General features: G+C 37.5%; 2 protein-coding genes across 3 annotated transcripts; one reads left to right on the top strand and one right to left on the bottom strand.

Moving 5' to 3' along the window:
* Positions 1-1,498: 1,498 nt before the first annotated feature.
* On the top strand, positions 1,499-8,625 carry LOC125192562 (protein NETWORKED 1A-like). Of its 2 annotated transcripts, none has more exons than XM_048090174.1 (4): positions 1,499-1,675; positions 2,581-2,722; positions 3,071-7,170; positions 7,263-8,625. In XM_048090174.1, exons 2-4 carry the CDS (start codon positions 2,620-2,622, stop codon positions 8,406-8,408), a joined length of 5,349 nt encoding a protein of 1,782 aa, XP_047946131.1. In that variant the 5' UTR covers positions 1,499-1,675; positions 2,581-2,619; the 3' UTR covers positions 8,409-8,625. The 2 variants fall into 2 exon arrangements, with proteins under 2 accessions (XP_047946131.1, XP_047946130.1); XM_048090173.1 differs by having other exon boundaries at positions 2,498-2,722.
* A 9,072-nt stretch (positions 8,626-17,697) lies between these two features.
* LOC125196718 (40S ribosomal protein S3a-like) lies at positions 17,698-20,316 on the bottom strand. The gene is made up of 7 exons (XM_048095331.1): positions 20,238-20,316; positions 20,072-20,119; positions 19,842-19,947; positions 19,093-19,230; positions 18,778-18,963; positions 18,209-18,409; positions 17,698-17,978 (listed from the first exon to the last, which is right to left on the bottom strand). The coding sequence occupies exons 1-7, from the start codon at positions 20,246-20,248 to the stop codon at positions 17,886-17,888; spliced, it is 783 nt and encodes a 260-aa protein (XP_047951288.1). The 5' UTR covers positions 20,249-20,316; the 3' UTR covers positions 17,698-17,885.
* Between the last annotated feature and the right edge of the window lie 1,236 nt (positions 20,317-21,552).

Raw genomic sequence — 21,552 nt, 5'->3', positions numbered from 1 at the left:
TTGATTATTGATTGTGAATTTCTTGTTTTTAAAGCCGTGATTTGTATTTAAAATGTTAATTTGCTGTGATAGATATTTGCACTTAGTTTAGATAATACTAGTAGTACATTTTTAATGATGAAGTTGACGCACAAGCAATATACATATATCAGAAAAGCAAAAAATAATAACTCGATTTGCCCTTACTTGAAATCAGTTTTAACTATTAATCTAATTAATCAAACCGATCCAAAAACTGGTAAAAATTTTAAAATTCATTTCATATTCAGTTTTTTTTTGGATTCAATATTTGGAGTAGTAGGAGTATCTACATTATTTATATAAATTTATAGCTCACAAAACCATTTTTGATATTCACATAATATATGCTATGAAATAAAATACAATAAAATATGCGGGACTAAATGAATTTCATTAAGTAACGGAATTAATGAAAGGGGATTTGGAAATTTCAGACTGCAATGCAAAAAGCCAATATTTTTTTGTCTTTTTTGGTCAGGGAATATGAAATTTCCATAACACAAGAAGTCCCACTACATTTACCACACACACACAGAGTATATATACTGGTATACTAGGGGTTGTAATCAAATGCTAACTAATTCCTAATTCAGAATTAGAACTAAATATTATGTTAGAAATTTCTATATATATATATATATATATATATATATAATTTTATCAACATAACATGTAAATTTAAACCTCAATACAAATACATAATTTTATCAACACAAATCTATTAAGATAATTTTATCTTTGTGTTGATAATTTTAATACATAATATTGAGATAGTTCTGAGTTTTGAATTAAAATGTTGGTTTTATTTTAACGCGACCCTATATACTAGTATTAATTAATTAAATATTCAATCCGGTGACTTAATCATTCAGAAGAATATGTCTACCGACTAGTACAAGTCTTCATTTATTTTTGTTAACAATTTTGAAAAGTTGCCCACAGAATGCAATTATATATTTATATGTCATGCACACAACTAAATGAGATAAATATAAGGTCCACCTCTGATTTTTTCCAATTATTGCTAGAGAAAACAATATTCCACAATTGATTACAATTCTCTATATAATATTCCACTTTACATTAATACAATTAGTGTTGTAATTTTAGGAAAACACCAATCCACACTAGAACTTCACATATTTATTTCTTTTTACATCGCGTATATTCTTTTATCAAACTCCGAGTTGGTCACATAATTGCTTTGGAGTGAGATTAATTTCTGGATAACTTTTACTAAATCAAAATTAATTGATTCCGAATCTAGATCTAAATCAAAGCGTCGGTCACGCTGAAACAATATTTTGGAATATCCAATTAATATTAATTGATTAGTTAAATTTCCAATATTGTGTCATTTTTCGACCATTTAAAATCATTGATATATACATACAGACACATGTACGTATTGTTAGAGATAGAAAGATAAAAAATTATTTTTAGTGCACTTTTACAGCATTCTTTCTGAGACCTTTGTCTGCACCAACAAAAACCCGAGCTTGAGAAGAAAATGCCAACCAGATTTTAGAGAGAGAGAGAGAGAGAGAAGGAGAAAGCTGAGATGCAAAAAATGGGGTGAAGTGAAAATTAGCGGCTGGTGTCGATTCATATCAACAGCTGCTGATCGAGATTCTGTTTCTTTGCTTTTTAATTTGTAAGTTTTTAGCAAATGTTTATGTATTCATTTTCTGTTCTTGCTCTGGAATGTAAAGATTGCATTTTTAAAAGCTTTCTGGGAGGCCCATTTGCAAAGATTCTACTTTTTGCTGCTTTTCCAAAACCCCATTTGCAAAGATTTGTTCTTGTGATGCTTATTATTGTTTGTTTGCTCTAATTTTGTGAATGTACTATATGGATGTTGACTCTTTCTATTTTTTTTTTAAAATTTTACTTATGGAAATTAGGAAGTTGTTGATCTAAATTTTATGTGAAGATTCTGTTTTTCTGGACTTTTAATGAAGCCATTAGCATGAAATATAGCCTCTTTTCTCTATTAAGTTTTCTTTATAGAATATATAACCTCTTTGTGTCGCCAGATTTGGTATATTTATAATGTCTTAAGAGCTATCTTCTCTGTCCAATTTCAAAATTGTTGTTTCCTTAAAACTTTGCTATGCTGTAAGTTGGATGAACATTAGCACCTTTATCTGACATTGACATATCAATAGGATTTGTCGAAATCTAGCAATTATTAGTTCATTTCTCATAAAAGTGAGTTCTTGATAAAGTTGCTTACCATTCATTTCCTTTTTCTCATCATTAACAAGAATTACCTTTGCAATCATCATACCAAATTCAGATAATCATATATGCTGCACATGTGTTTAGATTTTAATTGCATTTCCACTGATTTGGAGACATGTTAGATTTACCTTGGTAGAGATAGATCTCTGGCATTATGTTTCTTGTTTCGGAAGTTATAGTGAGATGAAATGCCAATACTCGACTTTGAACTCATCGTTTTGCATCTTGTTAGGTGTGTGATAGTTCTCAGTGTTAACTGAGCATTCATCACCATTTGTTGCTCTGTTACGGGTAAACATAACGCTGTTTTCTCAGAGGGTGAAGGGAGTTGCATTTTTGTTCTCTGCTGGAGTTATGGCCAACTTATCTCATTCTGAATCGAGACGATTATATTCGTGGTGGTGGGATAGCCACAACACCCCAAAGAACTCAAAATGGCTCCAGCAAAATATCACAGGTATAAACTCAACTTTTGTGTTGATGGAAATTGGCTATGGTTCTCAATGTGTCTTTTGCTTCTGAATACGTTGGTATTGGAATGATGGATGGGAATATATGATGCCGTGCAGTTGCATTTCTTCTTCTGAGGCAATGCACTTCATGAATCATGACTTTGGCTTCCAGTTGTTTTTTATCATCATGTAGGATTTATTTTGTACAAGTTTCTTTATACCACCGGGTGATGCTTGTTAAAAGCAGTGGTGTCTTTTCTCATTTTGGTATACGTTATTATTAGTAGTGATATTGAAAGCAGTGGTGTCTTTTCTCTTTTTGGTATATCAAATCCGCATTTATTGGTTGACAGATATGGATGGCAAGGTTAAGTGCATGATCAAGCTCATCGAAGAAGATGCAGATTCCTTTGCTAGGCGGGCTGAAATGTACTACAAGAAACGCCCTGAGTTGATGAAACTGGTCGAGGAGTTCTACCGTGCCTACCGTGCATTAGCTGAAAGATATAACCATGCAACGGGGGAGCTCCGCCATGCTCATCGAACAATAGCAGCAGCGTTTCCTGATGAAGTTCCTTCTGAACTCGTTGATGAGGGCGATGTGGATTGCATGCTTGAGAACACTCAGGTGAATTCTCCGTCTGATCAGAAGGAATCCGATGGAGCTATGAAAAAGAGCGGATTAAAGCAATTAGAAGAGATGTTTGGATCCAATGAAACATCGCCTCAAGATGCTGTAGTGCAGCAGTCAACTGAGAATCAGAATCTCAAAGATAAGATTCTTAGTGAGACTGAGACAGCAGGAAGCGCGGAAATTGAAGTTTGCAGTTTGAAGAAAACGCTTGCTGATATGGAAGTCGAAAAGGAGAGTGTCCTGCTTCAGTATCAACTATGCCTCAAAAAGCTGCTGGAGATAGAGGGGCAGCTGCGTCATGCGCAATTGGATTCAACGAGGCTCAGTGAGAAGGCCGGTAGAGCAGAAACCGAAGTTGAAACTTTGAAGGAAACCCTCATTCAGTTGGAGTCTCAAAAGATTGCCGAAATGGTGAAAAATGAAGAGTATTGTGAGAAGATATCTCATCTCGAGACTATGGCTTCTCGCATGCAAGAAGATATGAAGGTCCTTGACACCAAAACATTTGCAGCGGAGAGTGAAGCACAAATGCTGAAAGATGAAGTGTCGAGATTAGAGCTTCAAAAGGAAGCAGCAGCATGTAGGTACGAGCAGTATCTTGGAAAGATATCGGAGTTGGAGAACATAATCTCTACTAAGGAAGATGAGACAAAGATGCTTAAGAAGCAAGCAGAAATGGCTGAAGGCGAAGTTTCAAAACTGAGAAAGGCCGTTGCTGATCTGAGCAAGGAGAAAGAAGGTTCTGCTCTCCAATACAAGCACTGCTCAGAAACGATATCCAAGCTTGAGAGAGAGTTATCGAGCACAAAAGATGAAGTTGAACGCCTTAACCACGAAGTCTTGATTGGAACTTCGAAGCTCAGGACTACTCGAGAGAAGTGCGCTCTGTTAGAGATGTCTAACCAAGCATTGCGTGTCGAGGCTGATGATCTGGCAAAGGAGATTGCATTGAAAGATGAAGTGCTCTCGAGTAAGCAGGAGGAGCTCGAGAAACTTCAGTCTGGTTTGCATGATGAGAGCACCCGGCATGCACAAGTTGAGGCCACTCTCGAGGCTCTGCAGAATCTGCACTCTCAGTCCCAAGATGATCAGAGAGCTCTTGCCTCGGAGCTCAAAGAGATGCTTCGGATGCTAGATGACACGGAGGCAAGCAAACGTGGTTTGGAGGAGGAGCTTAAGAAGGCTAGGGATGAAAATCATAGTTTAAGTCAAACTTCGCTCTCTTCAGCCGTGTCTATGGAGAATATGCAAAACGAGATCCTTAGTTTGAAGGAGATTAGGGAGAGGCTCGAAAAGGAAGTATTGCACCATATGGGCATAAGCACATCCCTTCAGCATGATATTTCATGTTTGAAAGAAGAAATTGAGCACTTGAACAAGAGCTACCAGGCTTTGGTTGAGCAAGTGGAAGCAGCAGGTCTCAACCCGAAATGCCTTGGGACTTCAATGAAGAGCTTGCAGGATGAGAACTCGAGAATTAAAGAGATGCAAGAAGAGGACAGCAGGGAGAAGGAGATTCTCCTAAAGAAGTTAGAGAGCATGAATGAGATCTTGAAGAAGAAAGTAGCAGCCGAGAAGTCCCTCTCAGACTTGAATGGTGAGCTGGAGGCGTCACGCGATAAGGTGAAGGCACTGCAAGAATCCTGCCAGCTCCTCCAAGGAGATAAGGCCACTCTTGCTACTGAGAAAGCTTGTCTTCTATCTCAGTTGCAAGTGATAACTGAGAACATGAACAGTTTAGTGGGACAAAATGCTGTTCTTGAGAACTCGTTGTCTGCAGCAAAAGTTGAGCTCGAAGGCTTGAGGGAAAAATCAAAGGGACTAGAGGAGATCTGTGATTTGCTCAAAAATGAAAGGTCATATCTTTTGTCTGAAAGGGACAGCTTAGTTCTTAAGTTGGAAAACGTGGAGAGAAGACTTGAAAGCCTAGATAAGAAGTTTACGCAATTGGGAGAGAAATATGCGGACTTAGAGAAGGAGAAGGAAGCAATGCATTCTCAAGTGGAAAATCTCAAGGTGTCGTTGGGTGAGGAGAAGCAGGAACGAATAGGTTCGCTGCAACTAAGTGAGATGAGGATGGCTGGACTTGAAACCGAGATCCATCTCCTGCGAGAAGAAAACAAATGGAAGAAGAAAGAATCAGAAGAGGAACTTGAAAAGGCTACAAAAGCACAGTTTGAAATATCAATCTTTCAGAAATTCATTCAAGATATGGAAAACAAGAATCACTCCCTCATCATTGAGTGCCAAAAACACGTTGAGGCGTCTAAATTGGCCGATAAAGTGATTTCAGAGCTCGAGAGTGAAAGCCTTGAGCAGCAGGTGGAAGCTCAGCTCTTGTTGGATGAAATTGGAAGGCTGAGGTCAAGCATATACCAAATTTTCATGGCCCTCGAAAGCAGTCCAGATTGTGCACCCGAGGACAATGGTGAGAGTGAGCAAGCTTTGGTGCATCAGATTCTTGGAAGTGTTGAAGATATGAAATCTGCCATCTCCAAAAATGAAGATGAAAAGCAGCAGCTCTTTGTTGAAAACTCGGTTCTGGAGGCCCTCCTTGAGCAGTTGCAGTCCAAGGGCATGGAGATCGAGCTGCAGAAGCAGCACTTGGAACAGGATGCCGAAATCATGGCCAAGAAACTTGCCATTGTGAACAGTGAAAAGGAAGAACTCTTAGAGATGAACAGACAGTTGAAATCAGAAGTGAGCAATGGTTATCAGGCGGCTTTCGTGCTTCAGGCTGCTCTGGCAAGTCTCTGTGTTCGACAAGGGGATCTGCAAACGGCTTATAATGCATTACAAGAAGCACACTCTCGAGCGAAACAGGAAAGTGCATGTTTGCTAAAGAAGTTCTCTGATCTGATAGAGGAGAAACGTAGAGCGGATCAGCATAACGATGATATACTTTTGGAATTATTGGCAAATGCCAATCAATCTGCCATGTTGAAGAGCTTTGTAGCAGAGAAAATTGTGGAGTTGAGATCGCTACTCGAAGATCTAAACAATCAACATGAGGTGAACAGTTGCCTTGGAAGAGAAATGAATGAGTTAGGGGGAACACTCGACCTACAAAAGGCCGAAAATCTAGCCCTCAAAGACGCCGTTTGCAGCTTGGAGCGTGAGATCCAAGAAATCAGAGAATGCAATGTTCAAATGAAGCAGGAGATAGCAAGTAGTGCAGAGAGCTTAATTCGGACCAAGACAAAGCTTTTTGATACAGAAATGCAGCTTGAAGCTACTGAGAAGCTTAACTCCACGTTATTCACGACAGTAGCTGAGCTGAAGATCAACGTTCATAGGTCGCAGCAGGAAACAGAAGATCTAAAGAAGAACGAGGCCCGTCTCTCCGAAACTAATTCCACACAGATGAAGGAAATTCAGAGCCTTCACAAAGTCAAAAAGAACTTAGAGTCTGAACTTGGTCTACTTCATCAAGAAATCGAAGAGAATGTTGTGAGAGAGCAGACACTTAGCATTGAGCTCCAAGGAATGAACAATGAGTTTGAACTCTGGGAAGCTGAAGCAGCTACTTTTTGTTTTGATCTTCAGGTCTCTTCTGTCAAAGAAGTTCTTTTAAAGAATAAGGTTCAGGAGCTCACTGGGGCATGCCAGAATCTTGAGCATAAAAATGCTGAAAAGACATCGGAGATTGAACAAATTAAACAAATGATTTGTCTCAAGGAGAGTGAAATCAACGGACTGAAATCCCAACTTTCAGCATATGATCCTGTCATAGCATCCCTAAAAGATGATATAACACTCATAGAACACAATGTACTACGTCGTTCTAACCTTAAAGCTGCACAGAGTCAAGAGACAGAGGTAATATATCCTTTTCTTGCAAGTAGATTGCTTTTTCCATTTCTTCAAGTTCAAGAAATTTACTATGTACAGTTCGCTTCTATTATTAGCAGTTTCTGGAATTTGCCATTCCTAATGAAGCCACATCTCAGATGCCTTCGGAAGATCAATCCCTTCATAGTTTACAGAATTTGCAGAAGAGAGTTAAGGTAGTCGGAAAGTTGATGGAAGACTTGAACAAACCTGTTTCACGGAGAAGATCCAATTCGAAGAGCAAACAAGGACCAGTGATGACTGAGGTTGACCACCCGAAGATGCAGCCCAACTTTGGTAGAGATAAGCATGAACGCAGCAGCAAGAAAGCATATCCAAGTGAGCTAAATGACTCTCCCAAGTTGCAGAAAACAAAAGCCAAAGCCTCAGAATCCCGAAATATGATGCTAATGAAAGATATTCCTCTTGATCAAGCCTCTGATAACTCATATAACTCCATGAGGAAGACGGGGAATGCTGGCTCTGATGATCTGATGCTTGAGCTGTGGGAGACTGTCGAGGATGGGAACAGAGATAAAACAATTGGGGAATCTCTTAGCATATCGCGCAAACCAAAGGGAAGGGACAGAGTTTATGATCAATTACTACCATCCACTGATTCAGATATGGAGAAAGAGTTGGCTGTGGATAAGCTGGAGCTCTCATCCAGATTCACCGAGCCTAGTCAAGAACTCAACGACAAACACATCCTCGAGACACTTGCCTCTGATGCTGAGAAGCTGGAATGCATCCAGGTGGCACTGTGCGACTTGAGAAGGAAACTTGAGGCGAACAAGAAGAGTCGAAAGAGCAAGAATGTCGATTTTGGAGACGTTAAGGAGCAGTTGCAGGAAGCAGAGGACACATTAGTGCATCTGGTTGATTTGAATGTTCAGCTAGTGAAGAACATAGAAGATTGCCCTCCTGAAGAAATGGCGTCTCCAAGGCTGAAAGAGACGATGAAGACGTGGAGAGTCAAGGTGATGGAGCAAGCTGAAAAGGGGTCCGAGAGGATCAGCGTGCTGGAACTAGCCGTGCAAAAGATTCAGTTCGTGCTGTCGAAGGTTGAGGATGAAGGGAAAGGCAGCAACAGATTCTTGAGGAGCAGAGCTGTGATTTTGAGGGACTTCATTAACAGTGGAAGGAAGAACAGCGGGAGGCGAAAGAAGGGCCCGAACTGTGGGTGTTTCAAGCAATCAGCTAGTATAAACAGAAGCCGTTATTGAGATTTGGATTCGTCTGAAAGACTGATTCTTGAATGGTGTTGGTAGGTTTATTATTTCTATCAAGTTAGTTGAACTAGACTGTTGATCTCTCCTAAGTTGAGAGGAACTGTAATAACTAGATTTGCGTAATTTGTGTATTTTCAGCTCATCATTATGTTGGTGTTAGAAATATTGGTGTTTCATATGCAAGAAAACCAGTCAACATTTTTGCCTTTAATTCTCGTCGTTAATATCTAGATTTTTAATGTATTTTTAGAGTAGAAAATAGAAGGAAAACTTAGACAAGGAATTCATGATCCGAACTTATTTAGAATATGAATCATGAATGGATATTAATAAATAATAAATAAATTTGTTATGCTCATAATAAATTTGTTACTCTATAACAAAAGTTCAAAATTGAGAGCCGAGTATTGAGAATTCTGAATGAAAACTTCCTACTCGTTAAAACAAAATCTCTTTCAAAAACTCCAAAACCAATATTGTACCAATTTCAAGATAAAACTAAATGAGTAAGAGAAGACGCATCACAGAGACACAACAAGGCCATTTAGGCAGCAACAAGCTCCTCAGCTGGCCTATCCAATTTCGAACCAATATCTTCAGTGTAATCTCCATGAACCTACACAACAAACACACATGAATCTTAATTTAGGTTAACAGACATCAATATGAGCCTCAATCAGTGATTGCCTTTTCCTCACAAGTGATCACAGCGTCTGAAAGTAGTTCAAGATAAAGAAGTCAACAAAATACATGCATGACTTATAACATACTAGTACTTAAGACAGAATACCAAAAGTTTGCGATTAACAAAAATCAGTATATGTTTAATAACAACAATAATGGTAATATATTGAACTTTGGTATTTCGTGAGCTCCATTGATTTCAACAAAAGCCAACATAGTGTATATTTTCCAAAACTCAATCACCCAACAATGTGTAGAAATCGTTGCATTGCTAGAGACCAATACAACCAAGTAAAACAAAAGCAAAATATAAATTTGGCAGGTTGACAAATTACAAGTTTAACTATGCAATGCAATGCACTTATAACAAGACCAATGATCCTCGTTTTGATTCAAATGACACTCATTGGAATCTTTGATTAAACGCACTTCCAAAACCCATGATGGATTATATTTTATCTCATTAAACTAATATCTCACATTGATGGATCGTATTTGTCTAGCTAGAAACCATGAAATTTTTCGACCTTTTTTACTCGATTCCTTTAGTAGGAAATGTTAGGCAATGATAAAAAGTGAGTCGATACGATATGTCTTATCGAAAGTGACATACCGTATATCTATTGAAAAAGTCGGTGTAAGTAAATATCATATTGTTATCTTATTGATTTTTTCGATACCAATTTCGATATGTTCAATTTTCAATAATAATATCGTATCAAATTTTTATATAACGTACATCAAAGTTCAATATATCATACTTTTATGCATGGTATATGTAATTTATTCGTGAATTTCAACCACCAGTAGGCTAAACTAATGAGGGTTTAGTTTTAGAATCTCATGATTAATTATGATTAGAGCACTAACAAGATTAGAAAAATCAGCCCTCCTAACCTTTTCAAGCTCGATTCCAATTGTAAATACTCGTTATGTTCTATACAATGTACTATTACCAGTGTTTTAAAAACCGGACCGGACCGGCCGGTTCGACCGGTTGGACCACGAATCGGTAAGTAGTCCGGTCCGGTTTGCTCATATAAACCGCCTCCACATTGAGCCGCCTTGAACCAGTGAAACTGGCCGGTTGAACCGGTTGAACCGCGAACCGGAAATCGGTTTTCACTAAAAATGTTTAAAATTTTGTGGTCAAAGAGGCTTGAACCCAAGACCTCTTATCAAATTGGTAACACCTTTACCACTCCACCACAATGCATTGAGTGATATGACATGAAAATTAACTAAATTTATATATTAAACATGATAAATTTTTATTTACACTAACTTATAATCCAAATTTAATAAAAAATTATTAATTATATTATCTATAATTATATTTAGCACTCACTAAATTTTAATATTATTTATATATAATCAGTTATACATAAGGTTTAATATTTTTATATATTATTAATTGCATTTTGTTATTTATTGAATCTTAATGTATATAGTATGCATTTATATTTTATATATATGTTATATTATTGCATCAAATAAAACATATTTTGAAAAAAAATGAACTTTATTTGTTTTTATCATAAAATATCAACAAAATTTTAGTATATTTAAAATATATTTTACTATAAAAAATATTAGTATAAATTTAATATTCAATATATTTTACTACTATTCTTTGTGTAATATATTTTTATATAAGTATACATAATGTTAAATGTGTTTTAGTAATAAATTATTAATTACATTTATCATTCATTATTTATAATATATTTTATATATTATATATTTAATTATATATGTTTATAATAATATTCTGGTTCGACCAGTGGTTCGACCAGTGAACCGGTTGAACCAGTGAACCAGTAACGACGCCGGTTCGCCGGCCGATCCGATTTTTAAAACATTGACTATTACCCATTTTTCGTTCATTCTAAGTTTCCAACCTCTTAACCTTTTCTTATCACATTTGCATTTTTTGCATTATATGTGCACACTTAATATTATCTCAAACTATATTGATAGTAAAAAAAAATCTCAAGTTTTATTACTAATTTTTAACAAAATATTTAACTATTATTTTGAATGAGTAAATAATTCTGGTGGGAAAATTCAAAATAAAGTAATGGGCCTACCAAATTCAAAATAAATTAAGTAATGGGCCTACCAAATATAAGATAAAAAAAATTAAATTAATTATTAAGTAACATTAGTAAATGTTGATTAGTGTTTGTACAAATTTGATGCAACATGAATTAACGAATTATCCAATTGAATAAATTGGAGTCTCTTCATATTTATATTTCATAATTAAGTTTACATAGTATAGTCCAAAAAAATTGATACTTTTCAGACAAACTAATTTTAAAAAAAATGGCATTATATACACTAATAGGCTGCTTTTCATGCCCGCTGTGATTCCCACACCATAATATTAAAAAAGAAAGATTTTGATTTCAAACCCGCTACAATTCCCACACCAAATACTAAAACCCCACAATTTGGGATCGGATCCACTCTCTGAATCTGCAATTTGGGATCGTCCAAACAAAATTGATACTTTTCAGACGAACTGATTTCAATGAAATGACATTAAATACACTAATGGGTTGCTTTTCATGCCCGCTATGATTCCCACACCATGATATTAAAAAAGAAAGATTTTGATTTCAAGCCCACTATGATTCCCACACCAGATACTAAAACCCTACAATTTGGGATCGATCCACTCTTTGAATCTGCAATTTGGGATCGTCCAAACAAAATTGATATATTTCAGACGTATTGATTTCAATGAAATGGCATTAAATACACTAATGAGCTGCTTTTCATGCCCACTATGTTTCCCACACCATGATATTTTAAAGAAAGATTTTGATTTCAAGCCCACTATGATTCCCACACCCGATACTAAAATCCCACAATTTGGGATCGGATCCACTCTCTGAATCTGCAATTTGGGATCGTCCAAACAAAATTGATATATTTCAGACGTATTGATTTCAATGAAATGGCATTAAATACACTAATGAGCTGCTTTTCATGCCCACTATGTTTCCCACACCATGATATTATAAAGAAAGATTTTGATTTCAAGCCCACTATGATTCCCACACCAGATACTAAAATCCCACAATTTGGGATCGGATTCACTCTCTGAATCTGCAATTTGGGATCATCCAAACAAAATTGATACTTTTCAAATGAACTGATTTCAATGAAATGGCATTAAATACACTAATGGGCTGTTTTTCATGTCCGCTATGATTCCCACACCATGATATTAAAAAAGAAAGATTTTGATTTCAAGCCCACTATGATTCCCACACGATACTAAAACCCTACAATTTGGGATCGGATCCACTCTCTGAATGTGCAATTTGGGATCGCTCCCTCCACTCTCTCAATCTGCAATTTGGAATCTACTGATCCTTTACTCCCCTACGCTCTAATCCAACTGAGTAAAATGCTCCCTCTCTCTAATGAATGAGGTTTAATGACCTTTATGATGAATAAAGCATGTGTAATTTATTATTGAGGATAAGATTAGGGTTTAGCAAGAATTTTATTTGGAGGATGAGATTAGTGTTTTCATTTTCACTGCAAACATTTATATGCTAACTTTTCATATGCGTATATTTTTTTAGAAATGCATGTAGCTCTTTTTTCTTTTTATTTTACCAAAATCCACTATTTTAATCTCTCCTATTTGTTACATAACGCATTAATTGACTTGAAACAAAGGGAGTAATTATGACTTGTTGAAAATAGTCTTATACTCTTATTACTATAATCAAATCCCAACATTGTGATATTTCAAAACAGTGATTTTGTTCCAAATCCTCCATAAACCTGCATTTTTGGAATTCTGTTTCAATTCCTCTAAAAAACTATATTTTGGGATTTTGGGATCTGCCTACATTTTGGGAATTCTGTTCCAGTTCCTCTAAAAACCTACATTTTGAGATTTTGGGATCTGCCTTTACATATGATTGATAATTGATAATGTTAATTTTTACAGAATGTCTAAATTACTAGATACGAGTACAATGTTTGGGGCGCTCATGATTCCTACCACCAACTTCAAGATTCCTACCATATTTCAAGTTGTTGCTATTAAGAAGGCATCAAAGTCTATGGATAGGAAGACGGAGAGAAAGAAGTTCACTTGCCACGAGTGCAAAAAAAAATTTAATAGCGAGCATGAACTAAAAATGCACGTAGGAGTAGGACATACCGAGAAAGCCAAAGAGAAGAAACATGCGCTCTGCTGACTGTACGACAACTTGATTGATGAGGAGGACGACAAAAGGTGCATGTTCCTTAGCCCTCACGTGAAAGGTTGTCCAAGAGTGATGGGTTGGACAAAGCAAATGGTTAAGGAAGAACTACGCGAGATTTATGATGAAGAGAAAGAGAAGAAGATGAAGAAGGGCGGGTCAAAGAAAGAGAAATAGATAAAGAAGGGCTGGTCAAAGAAGGAGAAATAGTTGTTTAGGGTGAACCTTTGATAGGTAGTGAATGATGTCTAGGTGGTTGTTTTTGAGTAGATGATGTATGGATAAACCTTTGATAGGTGTTTGTTTTTAAGAAGGATGTATAAGGTAAAAACAAATTTAGCTCCTATTAACAAAAATAGATTAAATTATAATGTAGAAACAAAGTTAAGAGATTACTAGATAGTAGATCCTATCAAAATCAAATGTCAACCACTAATTTTCTATAAACAGTGTGTTACGGACGTACTCCATAACGGTTTCGGCAACTCGGAAAAGGATAAAATAAGACAAAACCGGCGCCCAGAGAGGGTCGGCGTTGAACAATATCATGCCAAACCGGCGCCCGGAGAGGGTTGGCGGAGATGATAAGGAGAAATTCGGCGCCCGTGAGGGTCGGCGGAGATAAGATCTGGGTGGCTGTGCACGGGAGCTTCCCGTCGGGCAACGACTTCAGAACCAAAATATGGGTGCCAGAACTAGGCTCAAGATAATATTTCTTTCATTGATTGCCGATAAAATGATATAATCTCTCTCCTATTTATAATAGGAGAATACTACTACTTAACTTATTGAATAAGAAACAAATATATGGAAGATATCATGAATCAAAAGATAATTAACTAAAACATATGGAAGATATGACATTGATGTCTCGTATCAGCTCCCCCATGGTTAAAACCCACCTTGTCCTCAAGGTGGAAACCAAGAAGCAACGAAGAGTTGACAGAAGAAGCTTTGGCGATTTATCTCCCCCCGGATCAAATGTAAATGTGCACGGTCGTTGTATTCGAGCAAACGCAGATCCATTTCGTACCTCATCCTTTATCTCCAACTCTCATTGTGTTGGATCAAGAAGATCACTACTCTTGTTATCAAACACAACACCCAGTGAGTCCTTGGAAAATTTTCTCAGCGTCGCACCTTCATTTTCACCCAAACAATTCTCAACAACATCTTGTGATGTCAGTCGAGCAGCATCGACAGATGCGATGACCTTCTTCACTTCCTCAATGGGATCAACCTCCTGTTTTTCTTCTAATAATATCTCCTCATCTTCACTAATATTTGGGTTGTATAGCTGCAAGCTTGGGGCCAGTGGGGGAGGGCCATCGCGTAACAATTTGCCCTCCTCTCCACTTACGTTGGGGCTGCAAGACGGTGCTGGTGGTGGCGAGATTATAGCGACAGTAAGTAGCGAGGTGCTAGATGGATCGTGACAGAGAGAAGGACGCGAGAGGCGCCTGGATTCCGGATCGTGAGATGGCGGGTAGCCGAGAGAGATTGGTGGAACATATGCCAAAGACTCCCAACATATAGGTGAACGCGGTAGCCAGTATGGGGGCGGTGTGGGCTGATATTCCTGCTGCCCTGGGTGATATCCAGCATAGGGCTTTCGCGGGGACTCGTCCGACGTATAGGGCGGCGGTTGTACTGCCTCGGCGGCGCGTAGGAGGAATACATGTCGGTGTAGGACGGTTGTCCATATAGTGGTCGGTCCCAGCAGGTAGCGGCGTCTTGGTCGATCATAAGCCGAGTATCTTCGGGCTGCACAGTGCGCCAGGGAATCCCAACCAGAGGGTTGGCGCGCAGGTGACCGAAGCCTCTCAAGTCTCTCAAGTCTACGGTCGTACGATGTCATACGCGACTCCAATTTGTCCAAGGCAGTCCATAGATAATCCAACTTAACCATATTAGGGTCATGTGGCGTCGAGCCCCTTAGCGGAGGCATCACGACACCGTTGCTGCTGTGACCGGGGCGGCTCTCCTTTGGCGAAGGCAACTCGGTGTCACGCTTACCATAGGTCAGTCCCGGATCGAGTGTCGCGCCTGCTCCGATGAAGTCTCATCCCATCTTTTCTCCAATTTTGTTGTGGCAGCTAAAATCCGATTACTTTGCACCAACGGGGATCCGCGCTCACGAGTTCAAATTTCATTCCATCTCGGCATTGTATGAATGGAGGGAGAGACTTTTGATGAATGACAAAATCCCTTTAGAGTGAATCACGTTTTCTACACAAATTTCCTCCACAAACCTTCTTTCCAATGTAAAAAATGATGTTGGTGGTGAATTGTGTAAAATAGGGAATACTAGCTTCTGTTCGGTGGATTTTTGAAAGTGGAAAAGGTCTTTTTTTTATGAGTCATTTTGTTGGGTCACGGATGACAGAATATGGGGGATGAGTTGTGACGGTGATGGTGGTGATGATGCGGAGGGTGAGATCACGATGAAAGCACCACTTGTTACGGACGTACTGCGTTACAGTTCCGGCAACTCGAAAAAGTATAAATAAGATAAAATCGGCACCCGGTAAGGGTCGGCGGTGAACAACATCAGGCCAAACCGGCGGCCGGAGTGGGTCAGCGGAGATGATAAGGAGAAATCCGGCGCCCGTGAGGGTCGGCGGAGATAAGATCTAGGTGGCTGTGCGTGGGAGCTTCCCGTCGGACAGCGACTTCAGATGCAAAACATGGGAGCCAGAATTAGGCTCAAGATAATATTTCTTTCATTGATTGTCAATAAAATGATATAATCTCTCCTATTTATAATAGGAGAATACTACTGCCTAACTTATTGAATAAGAAACAAATATATGGAAGATACTATGAATCAAAAGATAACTAACTAAAAGATATGGAAGATATGACATTGATGTCTCGTATGTCTCGTATCAGTGTTGTGTAATATGAAGGGGGTGGGCAAGCTAAGTTAAAAACAACCTCATAAATAGCAACACTATCAATGGATGAAGATGTGATAACTTAGAAACAGAAACCACACTAATAATAGTGAAACCAGTGACTGATCTAGGATCCGAAAACGGAAGGGGCGGAATATATAGCAGCAGCTTGATTTAGTGCAAACATAGCTATTTTTTTCGTTATTCGGGGCGACGCCGGAAGCAAACGGAAGGGACGGACATGGTAGTTTTACGTCCCGATAAGGGGAAAATTCGCGTGGCACCCCCCCCCCCGATCCGCCACGGAGTGAAACCACACTAATGATAGTCACTAGTTAAAGAGTTATAAAGAAAACCAGGCCAGCAAATAAAACTCTACATGCAAACAAGAAAACTCAACTTAACACAATATAATCAACAACTTGAGACCTTTATAAGGAGCCTTCGTTCAATAAAAACTTATTTTAATATTTTAAAAACTCAATTTAATATTTTATCCAATAAAAATATTTTTTATTTTTTTTTTTTAATTTTTTTATTTTTATTTTTTTTATTCAATAAAAACTTGCTGGAGTAAATAATGAACTAAATAAACGTATATTATGAAGTGATTTTGACATGTTATTGAAACATTAATGATACAACAAATTTTAATGTTAAACGTTGAGCGGTAGTAATGAGCTATATTCAATAAATAATGAACCAAATGAACATTAGTAATGAAGTAAATATGACATTTTATTGAAATACAATATTAACTGTGTTAAATATCAAGCAGTAGTAATGAACTTATTACTTAATTCCATTAATTTATTACTTCATACTGTGTTATGACATAATTATCTTTCAGTTGAAGTAAATTCGGTATATAATGAATGCGACATCAGCCCATTTAATCTATCAAAAATAAGATCTAATGATCCTTATTTGATTTCTAGTTCGGTCTTTAAGACTGGATTGGTCCCTAGTTCGGTCTTTAAGACTGGATTTGTGAATAATGGAACTCTCGTCAATAGATATTGCTAATATTTATGATTTATATTTTCGATTACTATGCTTTTATATGAATCTTTGAACTATTATTAGCCTCTTCAGGGTAGATTCATGATTTCTATCCATTTGTAGAATCTTTAATTTACTAATTGGGGATGATGGATTTAAGTGTTCAGCTCTGATATGTTTAACACTATTGGAATGATAAACAAAAAACAATACTTGGTAGTTTGAAATAATTAAATTATAAGTACTAGTGTAATTCTAGCTTCGCAAGTAGTGGAACCCCAAAAATTCTACTCCAATTGCCACCATACTTTTGCAATAGGTTCGGGTTTAGGAATAATGAATAAATTTGTTATTCATAAATGAAAAACAATTAAGTACTCTAGTTTACACACCAATTAAACCAGAAAAACTGATTAACAATGTAAACAATGTAGGACACTACTAGCAATATGAGGGACACAAATGTATCAAAAGAAAGTTGCTCAACAACGAAAATTCAAAATTGAGTGCCGAGTATGAGTATTCTGACTGAAAACTTCCTACTCGTTAAATCAAAATCTCATACAAAAACTTCCAAAACCCATATTGTACCAATTTCAAGATAAAACAAAATGAGCAAAAGAAGATGCATCACAGAGACACAACAAGGCCATTTAGGCACCAACAAGTTCAGTTGGCTCAGCAACTGGCTCCTCAGCTGGCCTATCCAACTTCGAACCAATATCTTCAGTGTAATCTCCATGAACCTACACAACAAACACCCATGAATCATTTCAAACTGCACTATCTTAATTTCAGTTACCAGAGATTCCAAATAACCATGACAATTAGATATTCAAGGGGGTAAAGTCAAAGTGCTCATTTCAGTCTTCGGAAACAGAGAAATATACGTATGATTTGTTAAGGTTAAATTGTTACAGTTTAGGATTATATTATAAAACTAAGAACATTCACGATAGAAAGGAACTGATCTTACCTCCATCAACTTGCCAAGATCAAATTTTGGTGCTTTCAAGATCTTAACCTTTCTAATATACACATTCTGCAACGGATAGATGCTTGAAGTAGCCTTCTCAATTTCTTTCCCAATGGACTCAGGAATGAACTTCAGAACCAATTCCTTCAGACTGCAGGACTGCGCTTGGTTAACCATAATCTCCCGCATCTTCCTCCGAATCTAGAAATTTAATAGCAAAATATTTAAGTCCAAAGCTTGATAACTTATTGATGGTCCATACTGCTCCTTCCATCCCAGAGAGAGGTTCATCAAATTTGAAGGGATGGGTTTTAAGAAATTGAAGGCAAGTGTGTGATGAGAGGAGAAAGGGAAGTGATTGTATAAAGGGTGGCACTTTGTTATAGTCTTGGTTGTGGTGGGCCATGAGTGGTAAGTAGATACAAACAGAATATGGTTGTTGATGTGGGGCATACCAAAATACTAAAAATGAAACTTTCTCTGAGCAGGAGGAAGCATGAAGCTGTAGATTTCATAGAGTCCAATATACAAATTAAATAACAGTATATAATAAACTTGTAGGTATGCACCTGGCGAACTTGGCTGCCCTTTGCATAACATGTGACCTTCTGCTGGTTCACGCGCTTCTTGGTGAAGGCAATGCAGAACATCCTCAAAGTGTAGGCATCAGTCGTCTTCACATCGATATGAGCCTCAATCAGTGATTGCCTTTTCCTCACAAGTGATCTCAACTTGTCGGTCGTGAAGTCCATGCCCTACAAATTACACAAGAGAATGGCAGAAATATTTATTAACAATTAAGAATGTACTCAAAACACAAATCAAGAAGATCAGCCAGGGACACCTCCACCACAAGAGAGTAGCAGAAATTTATATGTGCATACCCAGAAGTTAGTGAGGACATTTTTGCCCTGAACATCTTCAATTCTCAAACGAATCTTTCTGTAGGCGTGATCCTCATCACCTTGAAGATCAGCCAAGGATGCCTCCACTACACGGTGCTTGAGACCTTCTGAGGCAATCTGAGAAGAAACAATAATGCTATTAGCAAACAAACAAAAATATAGGCGAAAGGGAAAGAAATATATTCTGCAGAGGCTGGTCACATCTTTGAGATAACCATTAAGGTTTACACAAAATGTATGGACTTCCTGTCCACCAAAACATAATCCATAACACTTATTGCTTCAAGATAAAGAACTCATCAAAATACAACCTTACCTTTACAACACAGTCAAGGCATAACAAATGTTTGCCAGTAACAAAGAGCAATGCATGTATAGTAACAACAATATATAGAACTTGGGTATTTCTTGAGGTCCATTGATTCTTCAAGAGCCAACAAAATGTATATTCCCGAAATTCAATTATGCAACAAAAAGTAGAAAACGTTGCTTTGCTAGAAACCAAGACAACCATGTACAACAAAAGCAAAACATAAACGTAACAGGGTTGACAAACTACAAGTTCAACTATGCAATGCGCTTTTAACATCTGGAGCAAATTAATGAAAAATTAAAACACATACACTGTCAATTCCACTAGGATCAAAAACATTCAAATAAAAAATTAATATAGAAAACAGGGTAACAATATAATCCATAAAGCGAAAAAAAGGAATAAAAAAACGCACTTTGGTACCCTGAGTACGGGTAATTAGGGTTTTCCCAACGTTCTTGTTGCTGAAAACTGAAGGAGCCTTGATATCATACCACTCCTTCTTTGCAAATGGATCGACACTAAAAGAGCAACAAAAATATTTAATTAGCATAAACTTCAACAATAAATAAAATTCATAGATTTATCAAATGCTTCAAAAATAAACTTAGGCGGACGAAATTGAAAAAAGAGGTAGGGACTCACGCCTTCTTCTTGCCTCCCTTCTTTCCCTTGGAAATCCTCTTATTCTTTCTGCATCGAATAAAAATTCAACAATTATCAAACATCAAACATCAAACATTCAAGACATCAGCAATTCGGCATACAAGAAAAGAGTGTGATGCGTGGTTGTATGGGTAGGGAGAGATACCCGACGGCCATGATGGAAGAGCAGCTGAGGTTCAGAAAGAGAGTGAAAACCCTTGTTTTTGGTTTAAATAAAGGGCCGTTTTGGGCTTTTGGCGGTCGTAATGGGCTTTCTTATATCAAGTTTCCTGAAATTAATATATTGGGCCCACTACTTTAAGGCCTAAAATTAAATTGTTCGAATAATCATATTATCAGAGATGTCGGTATAGTCCACGACGCGTGAGCTGACTTGAATAGCCTGCCAAATTTATAGGATTAGAGTTGAAAATTTTTGGACCAATTCGATTGATATCCCCCTACATATTATCATGTCATCTAAAATAGACATAATAATTTTTTTCATTTTCAAAATATATTATTTTGAAAAGAAAATGCTTACCATTATTTTGACATGTCAGATGTCATCTATAAATAGCAGTTAATAAACAATATACTCCCTCTATTCTAAGATAGTTAAATCGTATTTCTTTTTTAGTAAAAAAATTATTCTCTTTCTTACTATACTCTCTCTTATTTTTATTATTTTATTCCGCTCTTATTTTACTAGCTCTACTTCAAATTTTAATAAATCAATTTCTTAAAGTTATGCGATGCGAAGCCTATATTTGTTCTATGAAAGAACTTGGAGAGGAAATTACATTTTTGTTCATTTATTTGTAAGAACGAGTGAGCAAACCATACCAAATCAGTATCCAAAATGTCAGACGACGAAAAACCGACAGAATCATCAAACAGCAAGATACGAGCAAGCAAGAATGTAACAGTTGCATTCAAACTCAACGGAGGAAATTACCCACTATGGTCGCGCTTGATGAAAGTCGCGATAGGGAGTAGGGGAGGCTACTCTCATATAACCGGAAAACCGGCACCGCCGCTGCCGGGAAGCAAGGAGTACGATGACTGGGAGGAGACGGATCTAATCGTCTTCTCGTGGATTGTGGATAATATTGAAACAGATATCATTGCGGACTTCGCTCATCATCAGTCAGCCAAGGCAATCTGGGATAGCCTAGCCACCACATACGAGAGTGAGGCTGATCTCTATCTCGTGTACGACCTGGAGGACAAGGCAAACACAATTAAACAGGGGAACATGGATCTGGAGACATATTACAGGAAAATCCATGGGATGTGGATCAATATCGACCGGTGTCAGAAACAACCGGTCGACTGCTGTGAGAAGGGAGTAAACCAGTTCAGAGTCTACTCAAACACCAAGAGATTGCTCCGATTTCTGGCGGGGCTGAATGAAGAGCACGAGGGAGTCCGGCGTGATATCCTAAAGGAGGTATCGCCCCCTCCGGTAGAAACCGCCT

Source organism: Salvia hispanica, chromosome 6, assembly GCF_023119035.1.
Source record: "Salvia hispanica cultivar TCC Black 2014 chromosome 6, UniMelb_Shisp_WGS_1.0, whole genome shotgun sequence".
Classification (NCBI taxonomy): domain Eukaryota; kingdom Viridiplantae; phylum Streptophyta; class Magnoliopsida; order Lamiales; family Lamiaceae; genus Salvia; species Salvia hispanica.
Note: the sequence above shows the minus strand (reverse complement) of the source record. Positions and strands in the feature narration are given on the sequence as shown.